The 25,555-nt window shown below is 42.2% G+C and overlaps 2 protein-coding genes across 17 annotated transcripts in view; both read left to right on the forward strand.

The window, feature by feature from the left end:
* RAPGEF4 (Rap guanine nucleotide exchange factor 4) overlaps nucleotides 1–2,416 on the forward strand; it is a 286,855-nt gene extending 284,439 nt beyond the window's left edge. For all 11 annotated transcript variants that reach the window (XM_027055477.2, XM_027055478.2, XM_027055479.2 and 8 more), the window contains one exon: nucleotides 1,156–2,416. In XM_027055477.2, the coding sequence (XP_026911278.1) occupies nucleotides 1,156–1,283 (128 nt within the window). In that variant the 3' untranslated portion in view covers nucleotides 1,284–2,416. The remainder of the gene's footprint in view (nucleotides 1–1,155) is intronic.
* Nucleotides 2,417–21,350: 18,934 nt separating this feature from the next.
* MAP3K20 (mitogen-activated protein kinase kinase kinase 20) overlaps nucleotides 21,351–25,555 on the forward strand; it is a 184,714-nt gene continuing 180,509 nt past the window's right edge. For 4 of the 6 annotated variants that reach the window (XR_008295443.1, XM_053215298.1, XM_053215300.1 and 1 more), the window contains exon 1: nucleotides 21,571–21,701. The gene's annotated coding sequence lies outside the window, so the exon portion shown is untranslated. Of the gene's footprint in view, nucleotides 21,506–21,531; nucleotides 21,702–25,555 lie in introns of those variants that run through there. The other 2 variants (XM_027055471.2, XM_027055472.2) reach the window with 2 other exon arrangements.

Consider the following 25,555-nt stretch of genomic DNA (forward strand, 5'->3'; position numbering starts at 1 on the left):
GAACATGTTTCCCCTTTTATTTGGAAATAATGTAGCCATTAAAAAATTCCAGGAAAGAAATCCAGACTTCTCATTTCTCTAGAAAAATAGGAAGATCTGACAACTCAGAATGCAGATTCCCAGACAGCAGCATCATGCGGGAGCTGAATAGTCACTTTCAAAGGGACCTGGGTTTCCAGTTCACCACTGTCAGATTGGGCCTTCCTCACCCATGTATATTCTCTGCAGAGGGCTCTGGACACTTATTTGATTCTTCTTTCAGCCTGGTTTTGGAGAAATCTGTGAACTTCAGATGGCTCCACTGCTTACATGCTTGGGGAAGTAGGTGAGAATAGAATAGTAATTGGGATTTCCGAACAAGTAGCATCAGGAAATCGAAGGTCTAGCAGAAGTTATGACTTCAGTGCATGAGCTGAGCTTTTCCTTACATGTGAACAGTCTTGAAGAGCACACATCTATGCAGTGATACTGTATACTCTTTGCAAGTAACAAGGAGAGTCAGATTTATTAATCTCACTGGCTTGCTTCAGTTCAGCCCAGGTGTTAAGCACTTTTGTTAGGAGCTACTGAAAACAATGTCTTGGGGTGCCTGGGTGGCTCGATCAGTTAAGCGTCCTACTCTTGGATTCCGCTCGGGTCATGATCTCATGGTTTGTGAGTTCGAGCCCCACATCAGGCTCTGTCCTATCAGCTTGAGATTCTCTTTCTTCCTCTCTCCTCCCTTCCCACTCTCTCTCTGTGTCGAAAATAAATAAATAAAACTTTTTAAAAAAGAAAAAAACTACGTCTTTTGCCATTAGTCCTTGTCTGTATCAAAGGGAGAAGAGAGCTAAGTGTGAGACACAGGTGGGATGGAAAGAGGAAGCAATTTTTAATGTATAACCAGGGGCTATCAGGTGATGCTTTCACTTTAATTTGGTGCCATTTTTTTACAACAAAGGAAAATTACCAAAATAGGTGATTCCAGAGAAGAAAAGGGTAGGAGAGAGGAGATGGAATATCCCAGTGGAAACATTTCAATGAATATGGTATGTTGAAAGGTTTCAATGGAAACTTGGAATCCATGGTAAATGTAACAAATAATTGGAGAAAATAAAGCTGTATCTTATATGCATATATTACACAATGCCAATTTGCTCTCTTCTCTTTCAACAGATCCTGATGCAGCTCAAGCTAATAAGAACCATCAGGATGTCCGGAGTTATGTCCGGCAATTAAATGTGATTGACAACCAGAGAACTTTATCACAGATGTCACACAGATTAGAGCCTCGTCGACCGTAGACATTTAAAGTGCCCAGAGCAATGGTTTGCCTCCAGTCCACAGTCTTTCAAAAATGCCATTTATGCTACTACTGACTGTATTGTCACTAGAAAATTCTACAAAACAAGCAGAAACGCACCCTGAGACATGTCAGGGCTGCAGTGTACCAGCGTCATAGTAAGAGAAGAAATTCTTTGACTTGCATAAAGCTTTCACACTCTAGCATAGGAATCTCCAATTTGTAGTCACACTATTTTATTTCCAATTGTGCCATCCTCTTTGCTGAAACATAAATTAAGTCCCGATGATAATGGTAGAAACACCATTGTCAAGAGACATATCAAGCCCCTGACAGTTTTTCTCAGAGAGTTGGCCGAGTGAGATGTGCTACAAATGCTGTGGTGGTATAGTTTCACAATTTTATCTCAACCTTGATTTTGGAGCATGGGGGTCTTGGAAGGTGTTGAGGAATCACATAAATCCAAACCATAACTTGTATTCTAGCATCTTCATAGTCTTACCTCTGAAGGAATTGAACCCAACCACATTACTATAAAACATTATGGCTATTGATGTAATTTAGGGAGGACTGGTCCATAATTTCTGGATGATATATAGAATAATATTTATGTTTACAATGTAACTTTTTTAAACTCACAAATCAGGATTACATACATGAGAATTCCACTAAGAAACTCCAAGGTTCTAAAAATTGCCAGCGTTAAGATAAGAAAAGAACATTTCAAAAGAGCACAATATGCACAAAACATTTTTCAAAATTAAAATATTTTCCTGGGCATTAAAAATCTTTACTATTGGCTAATTATTGTTACTGACTAAAAAAAACACATATTTTCTGGACTTAAATGTTATTACAGATATCTTAATTTTCAGCAATTGTTTTGCACTTTCAAATAGATTGTAAATAGTTCATTCAATCGATGGTATAGAGTTATTTATTTGCTATATAATAGATATTGTGCCAAATGATTACTTTTTATTTATTTTATTTAGTATGTAATTTTGGAGTACATTTTTTCCTCTTTTCACAATTAGGCTACATTTAATGTGTAGGAATTGTATGTATGTATATCTTCTGTAAATAACAGTATCTTCATTAAATATAATTGTTGACAAGAAAAGGTTGTGCTGTTCTCAGTTCCTATAATATGGGAGGGGTAACCATTCGGTATGGTGGGGACTCAGATTTTTTTTAATTGAAATAAAATTCACATGCTATAAAAATCACCCTCTTAAAAGTGTAAAATTCAGTGGCTTTTAGTATATTCACAAGGTAGTTCAACCATCGTCACTAATTCCAGAACATTCCCCTCATTCCTAAGAGAGAGCGCATGTTCATTAGCAGACACACCTCATCCCCTCTCTCCCAGTCTCTGGAAACCACTATCTGCTTTCTGTCTCTGGATTTACCTATTGTGCACATTTTGTGTAACTGGAATTGTATGATATGTAGCCTTCTATATCTGATTTCTTTCACCTGGCATACCATTTTCAAGGTTCATCCATGCCATAGCATGTATCCGCACTTCATTTCTTTCTATGGCTGAATACTATTCACTTATATGAATATACCACTTGTCAGTTGATGGACACTTGAGTCATTCCGCTTTTTGGCTATTAGCCCCTATGAAAAGGCTCTGGATTTTAGAGCTGCCTGATATGGGGCCTTATACCATTTCTCAGTGATTCAAGCACTTAGTAAATATTTGATGAAGAGATTTCTAAAATTCTTTAAAGCTCAAATATGTCTCTATTTTTCATGTTAGCATTTTCCAGCCTGTGTTTCAGGCTAGACTGGTCTCACAAGTTCACAAACTGTTCCTCCAAAAACAGACCCACGACTGCAAAGCAAAAGCACAAAACCAAGATGGTATCTTCAAATAAATTTAGGAACCACTGCATAATTACCCCATTCTTAGAAATGATTCCCAGTGTTCATTAACATATTAAAGAGTCTGAGAAGTCCTGCTGTAATCTCTCCTAACATCTCACAGTGGACGTTCGCTTTGAGAAATGCTAAAGCAGGCAAATGCCTTTCTGTGTTCATTTATATCATAGTTCAAGGTCCCCAGGGGAGTTGTTTTATGCAGTGTTCTCCCTCCTGCCTAGTGGAGCATAGTGTCTGGAATTTACTAGAGAATGTTTTTAAAAAGCCACTGAATAAATTTTCTTGATGTCTTTGTTGCTCAACATTTCACTATCTCGTAGACCTCAATATTGGCTACAAATTTCACCATTATATAGTTTTTCCTTCCTAGATAATTTTGAAAGCTGAGAGATGAAGCGGATAGCCGGTCCCTTGGGCATTTTTGCTCATTTACTCTTCTTTATTCCTACCTCACTTAAAAGCTGGTATCCTGGGGCGCCTGGGTGGCTTAGTCAGTTAAGCATTGGACTCTTGATTTCAACTCAAGTCATGATCTCACAGTTCGTGAGTTCGAGCCCCGTGTTGGGCTCTGTGCTGACAGCGTGGAGCCTGCTTAGGATTCTGTCTCCTCTCTCTGCCCCTCCCCTGCTTGCTCTCTGTAACTTTCTCAAAATAAATAAAAATAAATTTGAAAAAAAAGCTGGAATCCTATGTCTGACAGCCTCCTTCCCTCAATTTCATGATGACTGACACCTTTTGACATTTTAATTTAGTTTCAACATGATTCAAAATTGATACATATCCCCCAATGTATATTCCTTAGTCTTCCAAATGAGAATAACTACTGCTGTACTTAATAAAGATAAGAGATTTTTAATTATGCCTGGGTTCTTTGAAAATGCATTAAATGCCGTTATTCCAAGTAGCAATGGCAAAGTAAAAGAATTAACGCTCTAAAAATGGACAGTAGCCAGGCAACCTTTCCTGAAGCAGGAGATGCAGTAATATTTCAAAACTTGCAAACAAGCCAAAAGAAAATGAGAGGCCTACAGGGTCACAAGAAGGATAATGAGGTTTCCTGTAGGACATGAAAAAGGAAAAAGAACGTTTTTACCAAAAACACCTGTAGAAAATGATACATTTGAGTGTTTAACATACCTGCTTAACAAGGTCACTAGACTGTACAGGAGCTAAGCTTTTCCAGCAACTTCTGAATACTTTGCAGGTTAAATAGATTTCTCCTGTGTTCAGTGGCTTTTCTTCTTAAAATTTTTTTTCATTTATTTATTTTTGAGAGACAGAGAGAGACAGAGCTTGAGCAGGGGAGGGGCAGAGAGAGAAAGACACAGAATCAGAAGCAGGCTCCAGGCTCTGAGCTATCAGCACAGAGCCTGACGTGGGTCAGGAACCCACGAACTGTGAAATCATGACCTGAGCCAAAGTCGGATGCTTAACCAACTGAGCCACCCAGGCGCCCCCATTTCTTCTTAAATATGAATGCAGATCAATGACCACCAGTGTGAGAAAATCAAATGTATTCTGGTTTCAAAATGTGCTTATAATTTTTTTTTAAAAATCAGCATAGATATGCAATGTGGTAAAAATGAACCCCTACCTACCGTCAATAGGTTTCCTTTTACTGTCAATCTAAAATGTATTACATTTCTTGCTTTGGAATGATCTTAATTTTCTCTATTTGTTTTAGGTTAGGGAGGAAGAATTTCCTCTGCCCTTCAAGATTCCTCTAGCTGGACTAAGAATCAAATTGACACGAGACAGATTAACAGGAGAAAATCAAATTTAATAGCATACTCATGGGAAATCCCCACACAGACATGGAAATTTTAAAGATGGGCAAAATGAGGTATATATATCATCTTGAACTAAGGAGAAGGGAATGGGGTCCAAGTCTTCAAAGGGAAGAAATGCAATCTTCAGAAAGAATGAGAAGAAGTCAATGTTTGGTAAACAAGTGTTTGCTGGGCCACTCAGAAACAATGGGGCAAAGAGAGGACTTTGATCAAACAGGTCTTGCTAGGTTCCTCCTTCTCTACAGTACCTAGTTCATATTATACTGTAGTTATTTACGGTGATAGCTCTCTTCCTGGAGCAGGTCCTCTATCTAAATTCTTTTATGCAATTGAGAGAGGAAGTAAAGAGCTTTTCCTGAATCTGCTGGGGTTTGATTGCTTTTTAACTCAAATAATCTTCATGCCAAAGTGGCCCATCTTGGGCAGCCTACCCTTGAGCCCTACACCTGCATCCAGAACAGCATGGTGTTGGATGGGCAAGTCACTTCTAAACTGACTTATAAACATTTAACTTAATTTGAAGAGACCTTAACTTAATTAGACTCCATTAGTTATCTTTCTATTCACTCGCTCATTAGCAAATAATGGTCAAGGGGCTTACTGCGTGCCAGGCCCTCTATGAGCTCAGGATTCAATGGTGAGAAAAACTAGAGGGTTCCTGTTCTCCTGGAGCTTAACACCTAGCAGGGAAGACAGAAGATTAATCCAATAATCGAACAAATAATATGAGCACGCTTCCAGGGAAGGATATGGTGTTGCAAGGACCTGTCATAGGGGATCTAACCTGACCTGAGGTGAGGAAATGTTTCCTGTGGAAGAGACAGTAGGCGCATACTCTGAAGAATGGAGATGCTAACTAAGCAGAGAGAGAAGAACATGTTCAAGCAGGAATAATCTCGGCAGTGTGAAGGGCGGGAAGGTCACGGTGGCAGAGCTGAGGGAGCAATGGTGAGCATTCCCAGATGTGGCTCAGAGCTGCAAAGCCTCCAGGCCTTTTCAAGGAGCCTCGTCTTTTACCAAGAGCAGTGAGAAGCCATTGAAGTAATTGAGGCAGGGGTTGGCGTTCCTAATGGTAGCCCTTGGAGGGCAGGGTCATGGCTTCATGGCACCACATTGCAGAGACAACGTGGTGTCATCCTTGATTCCTTAATGACTGTTTTATGCAGGCCGAAAGGTAAGGCAGGAGGAACCATGGATAATGGCAAATATCAAAAGCAGTCACGGACCTGGACACTCACACAGAGTCACGCCATCCTTCCTCCTGACTTAGTGCGCACTGAACCGCTTTTTAATTCTTTTGCTGCAAAATAGACACACTATAAAATTTACCATGTTAACCCTTTACAAGTGTACAATTCAATGGTATAAGGTCATTCACATTGTTGTGCCACTGTCACCAGTATCCTTCTCCAAACCTTTTTCATCAACCGAAACTGAAACTACCCATTGCACGGTCATTTCATACTCTCCTCCCCCAGCCCCCGGTAAGCACAAGTTCACGTTCTGTCTCTATGGATTTAGAGGTTGCCTTACATAAGGGGAACCACACAATGTTTGTCCTTTTGTGTCTGGCTTGTTTCACTTAGCATTATGTTCTCGAGGTTTATCCGTGTTGTAGCATGTGTCAGAACCTTTTTCCTTCTTAAGGCTGAAAAAGATTGCATTTCATGCGTATACCACATTTTGCTTATCTATTCATCCGTCATTTGGTTTGGATGAATCTTTTTTGGCATTCTGAATAATGCTGCTGTGACCATGGGTATACAAATATCTGTTCGAATCCCAGCTCTCAACTCTTTGGATATGTACCTAGAAATGGAATTGATGAACTGTACGGGAATTCGTGTCTAATTTTTTGAGGAACTGTCATGCTGTGTTCCACAATCGCTGCACCATTTTATAGGCTACATCTGACATAGCCCATGCCTACCTATGTCACTTCCTTGGAGACCAAGGCTGCCGATGTATGGCATGAATTCTGGGAAGAGCAGTGCCCAGGGCACCCAGGACTCAGTACGTGGATATCCAAGCATTGATCAGGAAGCTTCCATTTGTCACGATGCCCTCCTTTAAGCCCCCTCCTTTAAGCCCCATCATAGCCCATGAGGCAGTGACAGACCCAGAACTGTGGACTGTCCCTGCTTCTTTCTTGGTAATCATGGCAGATTACCATTGCCTATTGCTCGACACTGAAGGACTAGAGGAAATGTTATTAACCCCAAGAGAATAAGGGCATGGGAATGGGAAAAGTGTCTGTCTTGCTTCATCTCCTTTGCACGTGCTTATCCAGCAGCTAGGGAAGGTCAAGGAGGATGCTATAGGAAGCCAGCATTTTTGTTCTTAGGGCAATTTAAATCTGGAAAGACTGGGACCAAAGGCCTGCTATAAAGGGAAGTGAGCACAAGGCACTGCGACCTCAGGAGCACTGGTGTGGGAGGCCCTCCAGACCTGGGGAAGAGAGAGAGGCTGGGGCCAGGGCATGGGAGAGCTGTTTGATTCTGCAATAGTCCCCTCTCTTCAACCAGCAGGGAGGGTTCAGATTCTTCCCTGGCAGGGTCAATCAGAAAGAGTGGAAATTCTACAGTAGGAGGACCAACACAAGAGAATAATTGGAACAAAAGTTGGCATAAAAGTCTTTGGAATGGGTTTTTGCAGCACCTGAGACTAGAAGAGGATTGGAGGACCCTCATGAAGTCTCCATCCATCCATCCATTTATTATTTATTTATTTATAATGTTTATTTATTTTGAGAGAGAGAGAGAGAGAGAGAGAGAGTGGGAGGGGCAGAGAGAGAGAAAGAGAGAGATCCCAAGCAGGCTTTGTGCTCTTAGCACAGAGTGTGACACAGGGCTCAAATTCATGAATGGTTAGATCATGACCTGAGCCAAAATCAAGAGTTGGACACTTAACCGACTAAGCCACCCAGGCACCCTAGTCTCCATCCATTTAATTGAAGGCAGGTGGCAAGAGTCTCTAGCATGATAACAACAGACACCTGGCAGGAATGGAGTACAACTGATGGTTCCAGTAAGAGTCCTGACATTTCAGGGCAGAGAGACAGAGTCGAATGGTTCAGTCTCCCCAGTGAGGAGAGGGGCTCAAGGTGAGGAGACACAGCAGCTCTGTGGTAGAAAGATTCTGCACCAGCCAAGATGAAGCAGCTTTAGAAGGATGGGGAATGAGGTGGTTCATTCCCGTTGTGGAAAGATAAACCATACAGGCAAGTATATCGGTTGTTGTGTGTATATTAGACAGGGTTCTCCAGAGAAACAGCACCAGTGAAATGTATGTATATGTGGAAGGAGATTTATTTTGAGGAGTTGGCTCACACAACTGTGGAGACTGGAGACTCCAAAATCTGCAGTGTGGGCCAGCAGGTTGGAGACACAGGAGAACCGATGGTGTAGACAAAGTCCAACCAGTGTGCTGGAAAATTTCCTCCTGCTTGAGGAGGCCAGGCTTCTTGCTCTGTTCAGGTCTTCAACTGATCGGATGAGGCCCACTCAATGATTAAGGGCTTTCTCGTTCCTCAAAGTTCACCAATTTAAACGTTTATCTCATCCAAAAACATCTTCTAAGTTCACACAGAAAATAAACCGTTGCCCTGTGTAACAAATCTCCCCCAAATTAGTGCCTTAAAACAACGACAACGATTCTACCGTGGAACTGGGTAGTTCCACCAATCTGGGCCAGGCCTGGTGGATCAGGTTGTGGCTCAGTCACACACCTGCAGGGGTCTTATATAGGCTGGCCTCAGATGGAATGGGTTCATCTCTGCTCCACACGGCCTCGCATCCTCCAGCAGCCTAGCCTGCACTCACTTGTCAGTGGGGAAGGGTTCCCAGGGAGCAAGCAGGTAAGCAAGAGCTCTCACGTTCCAGGCTCAGAATGGGCTCGCCATCGCCAACACTCTGCTGGCCACAGTGGGTCAGGAGGACAACCAAGATTCAAAGGGCAGAGAAATAATTCTGTCTCTAGATGTGCCAGAGACACATCTAGAGACAGATGTCTCTAGAGACATCTAGATGTCTCTAGACAGATGTCATCTAGAGACAGATGTCTTCCAAGTCCCATCACAAAGACTGGATACAGCGAAAGGAAAACTTGTGCCCTTGTCACCAATGGTCTACTAGAGTGAGGCTAGCACAAGTCGCGACTGTCTGGAAGGTACACTGCTCTTGTTTGTGGAGAGTTTTTCGGGACCTGGTGCCGCCAGGTGCTTTTTGTTTTTTGGGGGGTTTTTTGTCTTGTTTTGTTTTTATTTCTTTAAAGTTTTATTTATTTATTTATTTTGAGAGAGAGAATGAGCAGGGGAAGGGTAGAGAGAGGGGGGGAGGGAGAATCCCAAGGAGGCCCTGTGCTGTCAGCGCAGAATCCGATGCGGGGCCCAAACTCACAAACTGTGAGATCATGACCTGAACCAAAATCAAAAGTCAGCCGCTTAACCGACCGAGCTACCCAGGTGCCCCTGGGGCTGCCAGGTGTTTAAAGTGCTTCCCTAGGGTGAATCTAACTCTTGGGGAAGGAACATGGAATATGAAAAAGATAATAGGCTTTAAAATCAGACGGATCTGGATTTGACTCAGCACCTTCACGTGTGTTAGGAAAAGAGGCAACCCTTGCCTCCGGCTGCCACCGCCCCACTGGAGACTTCCTCTCCCACCACACTTCTTTGTGTGTGCCACAGCTTGCACCACTATCCGCGGTCGGTCTCAGCTGTGAACATGGGCCGATGTATTTAACCTCTGAGCTCCAACTTCCACATCTGCTAAGGGGAGTCGTAATACCTTCCTCACAAAGGCTGTGTGAGGCTTCAATGAGTTAAGGTATATAAAGCACCTAGTATACTGAGTGCTTGGTGCTCAAGAAGTATCAGTGCCTTTCCTGCCTCTCTGCTATACTGACAGGCAATAGTGAAGAGAACTTCAGAACATTCAAGGACACCTGAGAGTCTTCAGCCAAAACAATCACGAAAGGATGGAAAGGTGAAGAAACTTACATGGCAGTTGAGCCATTGAAACTGACTTGAGGGGCACCTGGGTGGCTCAGTCGGTTAAGCGGCCTACTCTTGATTTCGGCTCAGGTCATGATCTCATGGTTCATGAGTTTGAGCCCCACATCGGGCCCTGCCTTCACTGCATGGAACCTGCTTTGGATCCTCTGTTCCCCTCTTTCTGCCCTCCCCCCACCCACCTCTCTCTCTCTCTCTCTCTCTCTCTCTCTCTCAAAAGTAAATAACGTTAAAAAGTTTTTTTGTTTTTGTTTTTTAAGAAAAGAAATTGACGTGAGGGAAGGGGCAATTTGAGAGGCATGGCCTTTACCCTCAACCTTTGTCCTTTACCCCAACTTGTACCAATTTCAAAATGTTCTTGCTGGAATAATTGAAACAGGATACCGCTATCTTGAATGGACCCATCTTAAAAGTTATTTGCAATGGACTAGAAAACATTCCAAATTACCGAGTGAAAGAAGGGAGAGGTGAAAAGACTCGGGCTTTTTACCAATGGATAAAATGTTCATGCATGAAAGAGTAGATCAGAAACTCCGGTAAGTGTGACACAAGCCATACACAGATCACACTAGGAGTTAGATTTTAACCTAACTTGGGTGTTCATTTACATGCTCAGTCCACATTACCTCAAAACGATTATATGCTGTTATGAGGTTCCTCCTAAGAAAGGAGTTCTTCATTGGTAGTTCTAATCTTCCGTCACTTGATGCTCACAGGTCGTTATAAACTCTATTTGTATTTGTGGCTTAAATTGAAGGTATGAGCCAAAGGGTACGCTAAATTAGGGATTATTGCTTATGGCACTCTATGTGAGCCAGGTGATGCTAGGTCCTTTTAATTAAGACTGTGTTTTCAATAACAACACAAGCAAATGAATAACATTAAGTCAACATTGAAAGGCTTGCATGGGAGAGGATTGTGGGAATAACTGAGATACACAGTTGTATTATAAGCCTCATGTACAGAGTTCACTTACACATTAGAAAAAAAAAATCTTTGGAGCAACTAAATAAAGTCTGTAACACAGGGCAGGGAAATCTTTTGAGCACCAAGAGAAAATGATGGCTGGAGGGGGGAAGAGGAAATTCTATACTTCCATTTAAAATGAGAATAAAAGTCAGATCAGTAAGGAAGATAGAGTTGTAAATACAAAGTTCTCTGAATTCTGACTTCAGAAGAGACTTTTCTGGGATATATTGGTTCAGTAATCAATGTTTTCACCTGTCACTTCACCTGCCATTTTTTGAATACCTATTATATGCCAAATGCATGCACATAGCATTTTCTTCTAAATACCTATGAGATGAATAGTCTTACTGTTTTATGCATGGGGAAACACTGAGAGAAATTATCTTGCTCAAGGTCACATGCTTAAATTACAGCAGAGTTGGGGTTTGAAACCAAGTATAATCTGCTTCCAAAGCATATGTTGTTAACTATGAGGCCATACTGTCTGCCTCTTTTTTTCGTCCCCACGAGAACTGATTATTGAGGCTTTTGAGGCCACAAACTAAAAAATAACAGAAAAGGGTTTAGGAACGAAAGCATGAGATTTATTTTGCCAAAATATTGTAAGTGGAGTTTAGACAAGAGATTTGGGTCTATTTTTCTCTAAAGTTTGTCTTCAAAACAGAACTCTGTGTGTGGCCCTCACACTTCATATATCTGCCATGGGAAATCTTTAATTTCACAGGATATTATAACATTTCTCTGTATTTGCCATAAAGAATCCACTCATATTCAGGAAAGGGCTTCTGTTGTATTTGAAACACTTTATCTCTTAAGCTGAGTGGTTGTCTTCATTCATGTTTTCATATTATTCTCTATGTCTTATTTCATTAAAATCAAGTCCTGAAATTTGAGGGATGTAGATTTACTTGAATATTTTGTAGAAAAGATGGAGATGGGGGTTTTATTACAGAGTCCCATAGTATTGGATTTAAAAATATCTCCACAGGACATATCTTGTCTTCCAAATCTTTCTTCTTTGCTGCCAGTCATATGGTCTCCTCTGTCCACTCCTGGTTCCCCACCCCTCTAGTTTGCAGATCATCCTTGGGGACCCAAAGTCATGTTTTCTTTTGTATGCACATCAGCTTAATTTTCTCATAGCCCTAGTTCCAAACATGAAAATCTCCACTCCGACCGAGGACGAAGATATTGTTTGTCCTCAGCAAACAGAAGACCCTCCTGTTATAGGGTCATTCTCTTTATTTTTTATTTTTTTAATTTTTTTAATGTTTATTCATTTTTGAGAGACAGAGAGAGAGACTGAGTGGAAGTGAGAGAGGGGCAGAGAGAGCGGGAGACACAGAATCCAAAACAGGCTCCAGGCTCTGAGCCGTCAGCACAGAGCCCGACAGGGGGCTGGAACCCACGAACCGTGAGATCATGACCTGAGCCGAAGTCGGACGCTCAGCCGACTGAGCCACCCAGGCCCAGGGTCATTCTCTTTAGAGGGGTAGTATAAAAGACAAAACAAACAAACAAAAACACCTTTTGTAAAATTGTTATAATAGAGAAAATAGTCTTATTTAAAACCAAAACTAGCTGAGCTCCTTCTGCCTCCTAAAGGTGAATGTCATAATTCATACTGGGAAAAGTAAATCTCTCCCCTCTCACTTTCGATTTCAGAAACCAGTGGGAGAAGAAAGAAGGAGCGACTGAAACCTCAGTCTTCCGCAATTCTGCTGTGCCCTAGCACACATTCAACACGGACATACATTCACAGCAATAGGAGCCTACCAAATCATTACCTTTCCATGCGGATAAATTTCCAGAATGCACATTGGTGTCACTCTTCCTTTGTCTTAAAATCCCCTAAGTCCTAATAAGCTTAGGGAATAGTTTTTCCCTGCTGTTCTTGACAAGTCTCTGAGGCTGCAATGATATTTTCAATGCCCTTCAAAATATCAAAGGACTTCTACCAATTCCGAATTTTTTCCTGACCTTTACCATCTTGATAACTGGATGCTCAAGTTGTAGCAAACATTTCATTTAACTGTTCATTGGGGCTACCCTTCCTGGGTATTCTTCCTGGCTATGCGTCCAGCACTCTCTCTCATATTTTGTCACTAGCTATCATGAGTTATAACTTCACAAAATGAGAAAGAACAAGTCCAAGGCATGATAGCACTAATTCTAGTGTACTGGCTGAGTCAACTATGAAAATACCCTGAAGCAAGCCTGCCAATCAACGTGTCCCTCTATGTACTTGAGATTCCCATGGAATCTTCCTATTCAGGGAAGTGTCCTGTAGGAGAAAAATCTACTTCACAATAGCAGGGAAAATCCATGCCAGCTACTTAATAGTCAACAAAATTTTTAATTCTTAAATATAACTAGAGATATCCAAGAAAACTAGTACCATAAGAGAGAAAAATAACGGGAAATAAAGAGAAATAACTGACTCCAGAGGAAACAGAAATAATTCAGTAACTGAATAATAATAATAATAGTAGTAATGATAGCAAATATTTAGAATGTGGAACATGACTAATAGTAATAAGAATAATACATAGTTTTACTGAACACTAATTCTGAACCAGGTCCTGGTTTAAACACTATATATATATATATATATATATATATTTACTTATTTAATCCAAACATACACACACACAAACAAACCCTATTATGGTCACAATTTTACAGATGAAGAAACCAAGGCTCAGAGAGGCTGAATAAAATACCCAAGGTCACACAGGTCATAAGCAGCATACCTCAGCCCCGGTCTATTTAATTCCCAAGCCCATGTTCTTTGTCCCTATGCTATATTGCATTGAGAAGCTTCATCATTGAGTTTTAGATACTTTGAAGTTGTCACTAACATCTGTCTCAAGGGATCCATCAAGTTATCAAGTTCTCATATACTAAGACCACTCAAGTTCCAACCTTGATTTGCCTAAGAGTCTGGGAAAGGGTGAGAGCTTGAATTTGATCCCCATCTACATACACATTAGAGATAAGACTACCGAAGTAAAACCTGTGACTTTGAGAATACCTATAAGCTTCATTCATAGGATGTTAACACTAAATATTGTTGTATCTAGATCCCTTGGGACCAGTAATAATCTGAATCATCTGGAGATACATCTGATGCAACTTCCCTCAGAGTCTGGGGATGTTTGTTATAGATCACAAGCTGTATAATCTAACACACTGAAACTTGTTAGAGGGGTTTATGCAACTAAAAATGGAAAGTGGAAAAATGATGCAGATAAACTGGTTGTATAGACAAGCCAAGGTTGGTTAAGGGAGACTGAAGTTTGATTACTCAAAGGAAATAATTCAGTAGGATTTTGCAAACCTGACATGATTATTTTGAAATGTTTGCCTTAACAGTTTGGTAAGGTTTACTTTGTATTAGTAAAGTAAAACACTAAGACAATGATCCAGCTTTTCAACTCTTTTACTTTTGCCTGATAGCCAGGGGTAAGGAGAACTGTGATATGTAGGAACATGAAGATTAATCTCATGCATAATGATTTAAAATTGCAATATGTGAACGTAAGTACTGAAATAAGTGGCATGTAGGAGGCCTCAGCTCATTGAAAATGGACACTGGTGCGATGGAAGGCCTAATAAGTAAGATGATGTGTGACATAAAAGGAAGCGAAGACTTAATGAACCTCATTCTCTGATTTGAAGGTAACATGTCTAAGCCTATGATAAAAAACAAAGTCACCCCAGATTCTCTAGGAGTCAGGGAGTCAGTGAGTAGATTTGTAAGAAAAGAAAATATGTACACACACTGACTCTAATATATATATTATCCTATATATATTTAATACGTGAACGCAATATATATATATATATATATATATATATGGGCATTCTCTTGCTCAAAAAAAGATCTAGAATCTGTCTCTTTTTAGAACACTGATACTACACATAGGAAAATAAAATATTACTGTTTTAATTTTTTCACGTAGAATATTTCTTGTATCAGTGGAAGAATATCCACTGAGAAAAAAGGCTTAATTTCCTTTTATAAATAGCTGTGGATTAGAGTACATCAATAGTTCTCTGCTATTGCTGTGCATTTAAAGCCAAGATGATGACTGTATTGAAAAAGAGGGAAGAGAAAATCAATAGATTATTGCTTCAATGGAGCTCACAACAGTGCTGATTAGAGAACACAAATGGATTGCATAATAGTAAAATAACTATAAATTGGGGATGGATTTAAGCCTATGTTAAGACCATTCTTAACTGCATTGTATCTTTAGAAAACATGCATTGAAATTACAACAGCAAATTAAATCTATTCGACCGCAAAATTTAATACATAAGAAATAGCATTTATTAATGATCTGGAAGAGGGAGTAAATAGCATGTTAATGAAATTTGCAGATGATACTAAATTGGAAGGTGTTACAAACAACAATGTGGACAGGAGTTTAATACAAATGGACCTTTAAAAGTTAGGGAAAGCCAATGGGAGCAAAAAAAAAAAGGGCATACAGAACTTAGAAAAATATTCACTGAAAAAATTTCAACTTGAGAAACAATAATATAAAAGAAGTGTGGATGGAAAAGTGACTTTGAAATTTGATCAGGATTTCTGATTTTAATAAACTAGTTAATCTACTCTTGAGAGGTCCTAGACCAACTACTAGGAAAGAATCATTCCTTTACCCCTCCATCCCCTCTATAGGCAGACCAGAAGAACTATATTGCTCACTTGCAGGCCTTTGGAAGGTAAACAAAATGAAGAAAAAAGAGACCAGGTAAAATAGTTTTTAAAAATTGCATATTGAAGACAAAGGAATAAGTAGTAAATAGGGAAGATACATGATTACATATTGGTATCATCATCTAATAGTGTTTACAATGAAGAGGGGCCATGAAAAATCTACAGATGCTTGAAAATTTTATATAAAAGCTGGTTGATGTCACTTGATTGTTTAAGAGCATTTATTCATTGGAACTAATAATTACCATATGAAATATAAGTCTTGCTTTTCCAGATATCAACAAATAAAAGAGTTTTCCTTCTCAATCACAGGTGCCCAAACCCAACAAATTTGTGATATGCTGAATGTCTTATGGGAAAATATCATTGGTCTTCCTAGAATGTCTGGAAATTTAATTTTCAATTTGCTTTATCTAGAAAAATGGCAAGATGGGTTACCTGGAAGCTCTGGAGACACTAAGAAACTGAGTAATGTGTCTCTAATGTCCTACCAGCTCACTAGGGGCTAACCTATAGGTATCTGGGGATGAAAGCTTGGGTCTGCTTATTGAATCTGTTAAAGCAGAACCCTCATTTTCAGAAACATGACTGTTTTCATAACACTTTCTGTTTCCCTTAAGATTTCATCTTCTCCTTGAGTGGAATCTGCCACTGCCACATGTGTGATGGAGGGAGGAGAGAGTATTCCTGGTGGCCAGGTGTGATGCCGAGAGTGAGAAATGATGGAGGAAAACCCAGGGTAGGAGGTGGAGGTGCTGGGAGAGGGACAGCGCCAGGCCCATGAAGATGGGGATAACGTTGGTGAGGAAAATCTGGATTAGGTCATGTGCCCTAAGGATCTTGGACTTGATTTAGCAGTCAGTGAGGTGTCAGCAAAAGTGGCTGAGTAAAGGTTTTTGAGTTTTGATATGATTCTTCTATATACTGTATTAGATATTCCTTCCAAATACATGTTATTCCCTAATTAGATAGGCACTCCTCCGGGATCTTCATCCAAAGTACAGAGAAGTTGGACAGGGCAGGATAGAGAACAAAAGGCCAGCAATGTACCATTAGAAAGCCTTTGTAAGGGAACACTGTACCCTAAGTGACACCAGTATTTCTGGAGTATACCTTTGAAGCTGTTGTCCATCTGACAGCAATTTACTGTATTATGCTGTCATTAAAATCCCCTTCTGATTTTGTCATGTTTCACTGAAGAAGTCCTCATTGTCCTCCGTGATTCCAGCAGAGAAGACTAGGTTTGTCTGGTACGTCTTGATTTCAGTGAATCCATGCCGGTTCTTGGTGTTCACATTCAAAGCAATTACCAGCTCTTCATCGAATCCTGGCATTTAATAATAACTCTAGGATCTTGCCAGAAAATCATATCAACTGTTACATATTTGGGGAAGAAGCATATGAGTTTCTTGCAGTAAAGTAGGGCTAAGGGCCAACAGGAGAGATGGCGAGGCCCAATGCTGAAAGGGTATAACAAGCTCAGTTATCGTTCAGTCACATTTTAGATCTTGGATATTGAAGAAGAATAGCACAGCAAAGAATAGAGAGTAAGCAGTGCATACAACTCAAGACCCGGGTATGTAGGCTTTTATCATCTCGCATGACCATCAGGCAGTATGATCCCAAGCAAGTGACAGCTGCCTAGGGATAGCCTGATACCATGTCCCAGATTCCTGAGGTCTAGCAAAATGCTCTTTCCTGTTCCGGGCAGCTGACTGGTGATGCTGCGTCTTGAGGCACGCAGGACACAAAGGGATGGATTCCCTCCAGCTCAAGGAGCACCTCAGACTCTCTAAAATAGCAGTTCTCTAAGTGTCCTTCTGGGAACCTCTTTAGTGCACCTGTAAAGTCAAATCTCATCTCCTAAAGATGCTAAGATGTTATTTTCACTCTCTTACGAGTATCCACTCCAGTGGGCTCTCCCAAAGGGTACGTGTGGTGTGATACTGGAATACAGGAAATGCAGATGCAGATATGAGAATCCAGCTTTCTTCTTTTAGGCCAGACATTAGAGAGGTTTGCAAAAAGTAGAAAACAATGACACTCTTCTCGCTACTTTTTTTTTTTGGACAATATTTGTTTTTCATTAAAACATGTTATTTAAGCAAGCATAAGTGAATTTTAAATACAGAGATTTCTGTTTTGATTTCTAATGTGATAAATATTGATAGAATTTACATAAACAAAAACTGTTTGGCACCCTCAAGCACTCATTTAGGGTGTAAAGGAGTCCTGAGACCAAAATGTGGCAGAATTGCTTAATCTAAAAGAACAAGCTCTAAAGTCCATCTCTTGCTCCCCGAGGGAAGACAAGCTGCTAAAGCTTTCCAAGGCTTTTTCCTGCCCTACCGTGTAGGATGATGATTCAAACTGCCTGATAAGATGGTGATGATGGAGAGTGTGTGGAAAACTCTTAGCTCAGTGCACAGCACATGAGCTCTCAGTAAATACTAGCCATCACTGTTACTATTATCATGATTATTTTTCTTGTTGCTACGGCTGCCACTGTTTCTACCATCATGAGAACTACTACTCCCTCCTGGCCATGGCTTTACTCAGATATCCGAAGGATTTACTCCTTGAACTTGTTAAATGTTCTTGGGCCTTTGTACTTACTGTTCCCTTTGCTTGTGATACTTTTCCCATCTTTTTGTCCAGTAAATTCACTTCATTCTTCTCCTATGGACGTAGGGTTTCTTTGACCTCTCAGAATTGTGTTAGGTGCCCTGCTGTAATCCCACATCTTTGCCCTCTTAAGAGCACACCACAATATAATCACTTGTGTCTTTTCTGGCTTTTCCACTGCGCTCAGCAAACTCCGTGAGAACAGAGACCACGTCTTGGTCACTGTTACAATCAGCGGCTCAGCACAGTGCCTGCCGTTCAGTAAATGCCAGTGGAACACATTTTGCAAAAGTCTCCTATTTCTCTTCTTTCCCTTCTGCTTGCTCCTTTCATGCCCTGGGAACACCTAAGCAGGTTTGGTACCTGAAATATTCCTGTGAACTCGTAAGTCCTTATGTTAGATGTGAAAGCTAAGTTCCAACAGTGACCTGGGCTTCATTTGTGATTTGAAGGTAATGGTCGCTTATCTTAAAGGATGTGTGACCATGTGCCTTCATTTCCCAGAGTGGTGCAGGAGGTAGAACACCAATCGTTGTGTAAAAGCTGGTCATTCTTAGCTATGGTGAGACTACTCACAGTCTGCAATGGGAGACTGAGATGGCTAAAGAAAATGCTCCTGGGTACCTCAGAGTACCCAGAGCGTGCCTCAGAGCTCTGGTCACTACAAAGGGAGGGAAGGATAATCAGAATGCTTTCTTCCTTGTAAATTGCCTTTCCTTCTATCCTTAATAGAATTTATGTCTGCACTTCTCTGATCTACTGATAGCTGGTGACAGTCCCAGAATTTCTATTCAAGGGGAGCATAGGGACAATGATCTGAATGGAGGACCAGAAGACTTTTTTCTGTAAGCTCTATTTGCATAGCAAATATACTGTTTTTTACTGACATTGCATATTTATTTTGGAGGGTGTTCTTGGATATAAGAGGGTGCTAAGGACTCCCAATCCACCCCACTGCTGAGAGTACATCTATTTTTAGTGTGGAGACATTTGAAGTAAAGGAATAGGAAGACTTGATAAGAGAGGTTTGACTAGGTCTCTTTTCTATTGCTATTTATATGTGTAAGGCTATGCAGGTGAGAATTAACCAATATATTCTCACAAAAAAGAAAAATTGAAAGTTTGAAAAAGCAGAGTCAGTCAGGCATGGGAATAAGCACTAGACTTTATTTATTAGGTCTGGGGCCCAAAGAGATCAATATAGTCATAAGGAAAAGGGCAGCTTGACCAAAGAAGAGTCAGACTTGAGGCAACCAGTTTATCACACAACTATGTATTTATTTCAGCTACGGACAGAATATAAGATATGACCTCAAGGAACTTGCAACCTAATTGGGAAGACGAGAGAATGCCTACCAGATGATCATTTAAGCAGACTTGTGAAACTACTCTTGAGTGTTCACTGTTCCTGCTGGTTAGTCTCTTCACCTAATTAAGTAAGGAAAACAGAATGAAGGAAAAATGGATGGGTAGGAAAGGGGATGTGGTAAAAATATGAAGACTCTTAAGGCACGTGCTCCAAATTTAAAGTAATACATTCAGGTTTAAAGCTAGAGCCTGGGGCTAACATCTAACTGGGCCTTCTTATTTTGCAGAGGAGAAAACTGTAGCCTGTCTAGCAAAGTACCTCAACTAATAAGTGGCAGGACTAAACAGGAGCCAGGTCTCTGATTCCCAGTGTCCTTTCCGTCACAGTGCAGTGCCTTCGAAGGTGAGGTAGAGTGACTGGAGTCATGTTATGCCTGGGTCCATCCTGAAGTCTTACTTTACTCTTTAATGTTTAGATGATTTTTAGAATTATGTGATCACCTACAACAGTAATTTTGTTAGCATGACAGTTTTCATCAATCGCAATTTCTCAGTTACCAAAATAGACTCCATCAGTGCCGAAATTCTGAGTTCTCACCACAGGGAAAATTCAGTAATTTAAACAACAGGCTAGAGAGTTGTGTGTTTAGCTCATGTTCCCCCATCCCTCCGCTTTCATATCTTCAACTGGCTGATGACTTACAATTGTATTTCTCTCATGACCTCTTTTCTGAATCTCTGTTTCATATTTCAACCGCTGCATCTCTACCTGTTTTTCCTCCCATGACCTGGAACTCAACAGGAAGCCAGCTTCTCCCCCACACATCCCTATTTCTGTCAATGACACCATCCTTCTTCCAGTCATCCAGGTCTGACACTTTGGCATCATCTCTGACTCTTTCCTTCTTCTCTTCTACCTCCCCAGTTTCTGTGGCCTCTTCCTGAAACATGGCTCTCAATTCCATTCCTCCTTTTCGGGTTCCATTTTGTACACTCTTGCTCAGGTCCTCAGAATCCTATTACCACCTTGTGACAATATTGACCTCTCATGCTGCCTCCCAGTTTTGCTCTAGCAACACATCCTACAACCATGTGGGCTGCGCGCTCTCTCTCTCTCTCTCTCTCTCTCTCTCTCTCTCTCTCTCTCTCTCTCTCTAAATCACTGTTCAGACACAAACACCTATTTTAATGATTCTAGTTCTCCACAGTTCCCCAGTGCCCATGGATAATAAACCCCAAACTCAAACCCCTGGATAATGCTGCCAGTACCTTTGCGACCTCGGCTCACTTTTCCTCCACAGAATCATCCTTCCCAATCAACAATCACTTTTCTTCCCAATACCTTTTACCACCTGTTGCTCACACGTGAAAAGGATTCTAGTCCTCTCATCTGAACTCAGTTTTGTTAAAGTCACCAACCAGGGCAGCAGACCATGACCCCTCCTCACAATTCCGTAGGTATTTACTTACGGTTCCATCACGGCAGCCTTCAGCCCTATCTCCTAGAAACATCTTTCCAGGTCTGTGCCCTTCCTTCCCAACTAGATAATTAACTCCTGCAAGGTATGAAGCAGCCTCCCATCTCTTTGTACTCCCAGCGCCTCTGACACAGTAAATATTTGTGGAAAAGGACTGACTTGACCATACAAGTGGGGTCAACTTGTTAAAATGAGGTGAAGCTACCGAGAGGTCCACAGGCACGCCTCCCTCTCCCCTCCACGCGCTGCAGGGCTAGTGCGCTCCCCGCTCAGCTCCTCCATCCGGGGCTGCGGAGGCTGCCGGGGCGGACGGAGCTCTCGGGGGTGCAGGCCCGGGAGGCCCGAGCGCTTCCCCACGCCCCGCCGGCCCGCTAGTCTGAGCAGCGGCGCGGGCAGGGAAGCCCGGCCGTTCCGCGCTCGGAGGTAGGTGGTGCTGTTGTCGCGACTGTCTTCCTCATTGGCGCGGGGCGGAGAGGCGGAATGTTCAACTCCTGACTCGGGCGGAAGCGTGGGAGCCGCGCGGGCCGCCGTCCTCTCGACCCCCGGTCGCCGTCCCTGCCCTCGCCGCGCGCGGGCCTCGGCGCCCCCGGCTGCCGCTCGCGCCCGGCCCGGAAGCCAGGTAAGGGCCAGGCCGGAGGCCGCGGAGAGCGAGGTGGGTTGGAGGCCCCTCGCGCTCGCGAGTCTCCCGGCGTCTCGGGGCCGAGGCCCTGACGGCCTGCGGGGCCCCGCTGGGCACCCTCCCCGACCCAGGGCCCTCCGGGCGGCTGCGGCCGGAGCGAGCGTTCCCGTCGCCCGCGGAGTTCCGCGCCGCGGCCCAGAGGGCCCCAAGTTCGGACCGGTCCCACGCAGAAGTTGGCGCCCGGAAGGGCGGGCGCCGCGTGTGGGGCTTTCTCGGCCCTGCGCTGGGCGTCGGGGGCCGCCGCTTCCCCTCGCCGAGCGCCGGGCCCCCTGCCGGCCGAGCCCGCGACCCCGGGGCCCGAGCGCCGGCTTCTCAGCGGGCGAGCCGGCACCTCTGGGAGGCGAAACCGAGTCTTCCAAATCAGGGCAGGGCGCGGGCCACTTCCCAGCAGAGGGCTGTGCTTGCGAGGAGAGACCACTAACTTCTGCTTTCCACCCGGCCTGGGCGGCTTCTTCCACCTCGAGCGGCCCTCCCCGGGACAGCGTGCGGCTCGCGCCGCCCGCGCCGCCCGCATCCTCCAGCGGCCCTTTCTGCCACCGGCGAGGGTAGCCCCCACCCTACCCGGGTGTCCCTCGGCGACCCCCATGGCGTCCCCCGGTCCGCGGGCCCCGCGACCTGGCCCAGGCCGGCAGGGCAGCGCTGAGGCCGCCGCCACGCCTCGCTTGCTCCTGACAGCTTGCAGACCGACTTTGATACAGACCCGGCGAGATGGCTTCGAATTGCCTAAAAAACGGGGCAGCCCATTGTTAAGACTGCTGCAAATGTGCGTTTCTGATGTGCCTCGAGATCTCTCATAAGCACTGTTTATGGAGGACTTAATTAGTATTTTTGTTAATAACGAAAGCAACATCGTTTAGTGGCCCGCTCTGGATGATACTACAATAAGCAGCTCTCGATTAATAATGGTGTATTAGAATCGCCTCAGATGGTTGCTGAAGTATATTCCTGTTTTATCCCCGAACCTGTTTTACCGGGAGCCTTCTTGCTTTCCTGACCTCAGTTGAAGTGAGCAGTCAGGATTCAGTGGATCTCAACCCACAGTCACTTTTAAAGACAAAAATAAACAGGTGATTCAAGACAGTTAATGATTTCTTTGTAGTAGGCCTACATCTCCACAGTGAAATTTCATGTCGTTTTTCGATTTTCAAAAAAAAGTATGTGACAGCTACATTTTAATTATGGTTTTGGCCATTGTTTAAAGTTCCGGCTACAGTAGTGAGAGATTTGGGAGATTGCAAATGAACGTGAATTTGGTTTGTTTGGAAACAGTGAATTAAGGTAGAGGAAAATGGTCTTCTAAAGCAACGTGTACTCTTAGTCTTTCACAGCATAATTCCTACTATAACTTTTCTCGAATTTTTTTTAACCTGGAAGATATTATTGAAATCAGAAGTCATAATGGTAATAATTCCAGAGTGAATGACCACCGTGCAATGACAAGGGCCCTTGTCTAGGAAAGGAAAGATGATTGATCTCTTCTTACTCTTTTAGGGGACACATAAGACACATTAAAGAGAGACAAAGAGAGAAATATCCAAATATTAAGCAGGAGGATTTGGATCTAAAAATGGATGGTCAAAGATCTTGGGAACTGAGGGACCTTCTTGCCAAATAAGGAAACTTGGCAAGCTGCTCTGTGTATTTTAAGTTAGCACAAGAGTGAGTGTTATTGGCAATATATTGGCTGAGTGCCTATCTGAAATGAGCAGTGAAACTGACTTTGACAGGGCTACCAAACTATAAACAGGAGTTATGAGGGGCGTGGAGTAAATAATCTAGTCAGAGAAAACATTGGCGAAATTACAATGACGTTTCATGAAGAGGTCAGACATAGAGTGAAGCTATTAGTGTGGAGTAAAAGAGAAAAATGGACAGTTTTTAGAAATTGTTAGATTCAAAGAAAAGAGAGAATCAATGATTTTTTTTTTTAAGCCAGAAAAAGGTGTTTTGTGGTGATATAGTACCTCTTGGAATAAGATAGCCTTATATCTGGATCCAGAGATACTGAAAATAAAAATCAATTTGGATCATTTGTTTTCCATTTTATTCTACCCAGGACAGATTGACAGGGAGGGTGTCTTGTCTATCTAAATGTAATAGGAACAGCTAAGGCACCTTTTGGTCTTACTGCAGGGAAGATTTAGGCTACTTCTTTCGTGGCTATTAACCTTGCCCCACTACACACAAATAAGCAGAGTTCCAGCTGTGACCAGAAAACTGTACCTGTTAAGGAAAGAGAGCTATAAATGCTAGAGCTTAGATGGGTCTGACTGATACATGGGTGCTTTTGTGTCAGACCCTCCTACGGACAGCTGAAGCATCGATTATGCCCTAATAGCAGTTAAATAATCCCAACACTGTAGAAGATTCTCTGAGAACAAAGCAGCCATGCTTTGCCACCCTAACCCCACATCACAATTGCTAATAGGAAATTAAAGCCTCAAATGGAACTTCAGGTGGATGACAAGCAATCTAGTGATTATTGTAATAAGCAAAGTGTTTAAAGAAAACGGCAGATTAGAAGGAAGAGGCAGAATGATACAGTGAGAAAAAAAGACCTATGGTTAAAAAAAAAAAAAAGATATGACTTTGAAGTCAGACCTGAGTTTGAATCCTAGTCATGTTGCTTGTAAGTTCAGCACTTGGCTTGGGCAACTTTCATACCCATCCTCAGTTTTGTCATGTGTACATTGGGCACAGTAATGCCTTCTTGCTGCACAAGCTTATGAGCACGTGGTAATGCTTGAACCAGAGCTTAAAACTTCAGCCACCATAACTGAATAGTAAGGAGTGTTTTCCACATTCTCAAATCAGACACAGAGCAGGCTGCTTGTCTCACCTATACCCAGGTAAGGCTTGCTCTTGGTAGCTGGCCCTGTTCCCAAATCATACTTCATGTGTATATGCAGGGCTGGGAGGTTTTCATAGATACTCTCCTGCTTTGAGTATAAGGATTTGAAAAGCAGCTTTGTGTACCTCTGTGTTTATGTATAACTTTGAGATTTTTGGGGGGAAGAATCTGAAAGTTAATGCATTTAAATATCTATATGAAGAATTTGAAGAACTCAGGAGTTGTGTGACTAGGGGAAGGTTATGACCTAGAAAAGCTAAACCAAAATTACTTGGAACCATTCTTAAAGCTGGCTTTGAGCACAGTTTATCTTCAGGGACTAATCTCCTTCTTTCTGGACTTTGTATAGGAAAACCAAAAAGAGAAGGCAAGAATCATTATCTAAAAGGTCATGGAAAAAGTCTGCTTACGAGACTTTTTTTTTTTTTTTTAACCAAAGTATCCTATTGTGGAGAAGAATGTATTTCTTCAGGGATCCGTAAATATCCTCGTAAATAAAACAAAGACTCCCATATAAGCAAGCACTTTCTGTAAAATCTTGTATTTAATCTTAAAAACTCATGTGAATTTTGCATTCTCTTCTGTACTGTTTGACTTTACTGAACAAACCAGTACAGGCATGTATAGTCCCTTAGATCTTAAGGTAAAATTGACTTGTAGGAACTGGATTTTTGCATACACCTGCACAGTGCTGGGTGCTCCACGTATGGGGGAGCGTGAGCCTGGTTCTGATAAATGAATGTGTGCCATTAAGCTTTGCAGCCCAGCCCACTGCACGGGGTAATGCAATTTCATTTTGCTGAGAAAAGAATAATAGTATATCATCATCCAAAGATTTTTTATTTTCTGTGGTTATACTGTGGCTTTCAGCATGAACAAAGCTTTTTGCCTTTGGAAGTGGAGGAGAGGGGAAAGAATAGTAGAAGGATAGAAATCTGGAATA

Source organism: Acinonyx jubatus, chromosome C1, assembly GCF_027475565.1.
Source record: "Acinonyx jubatus isolate Ajub_Pintada_27869175 chromosome C1, VMU_Ajub_asm_v1.0, whole genome shotgun sequence".
NCBI classification, from domain to species: domain Eukaryota; kingdom Metazoa; phylum Chordata; class Mammalia; order Carnivora; family Felidae; genus Acinonyx; species Acinonyx jubatus.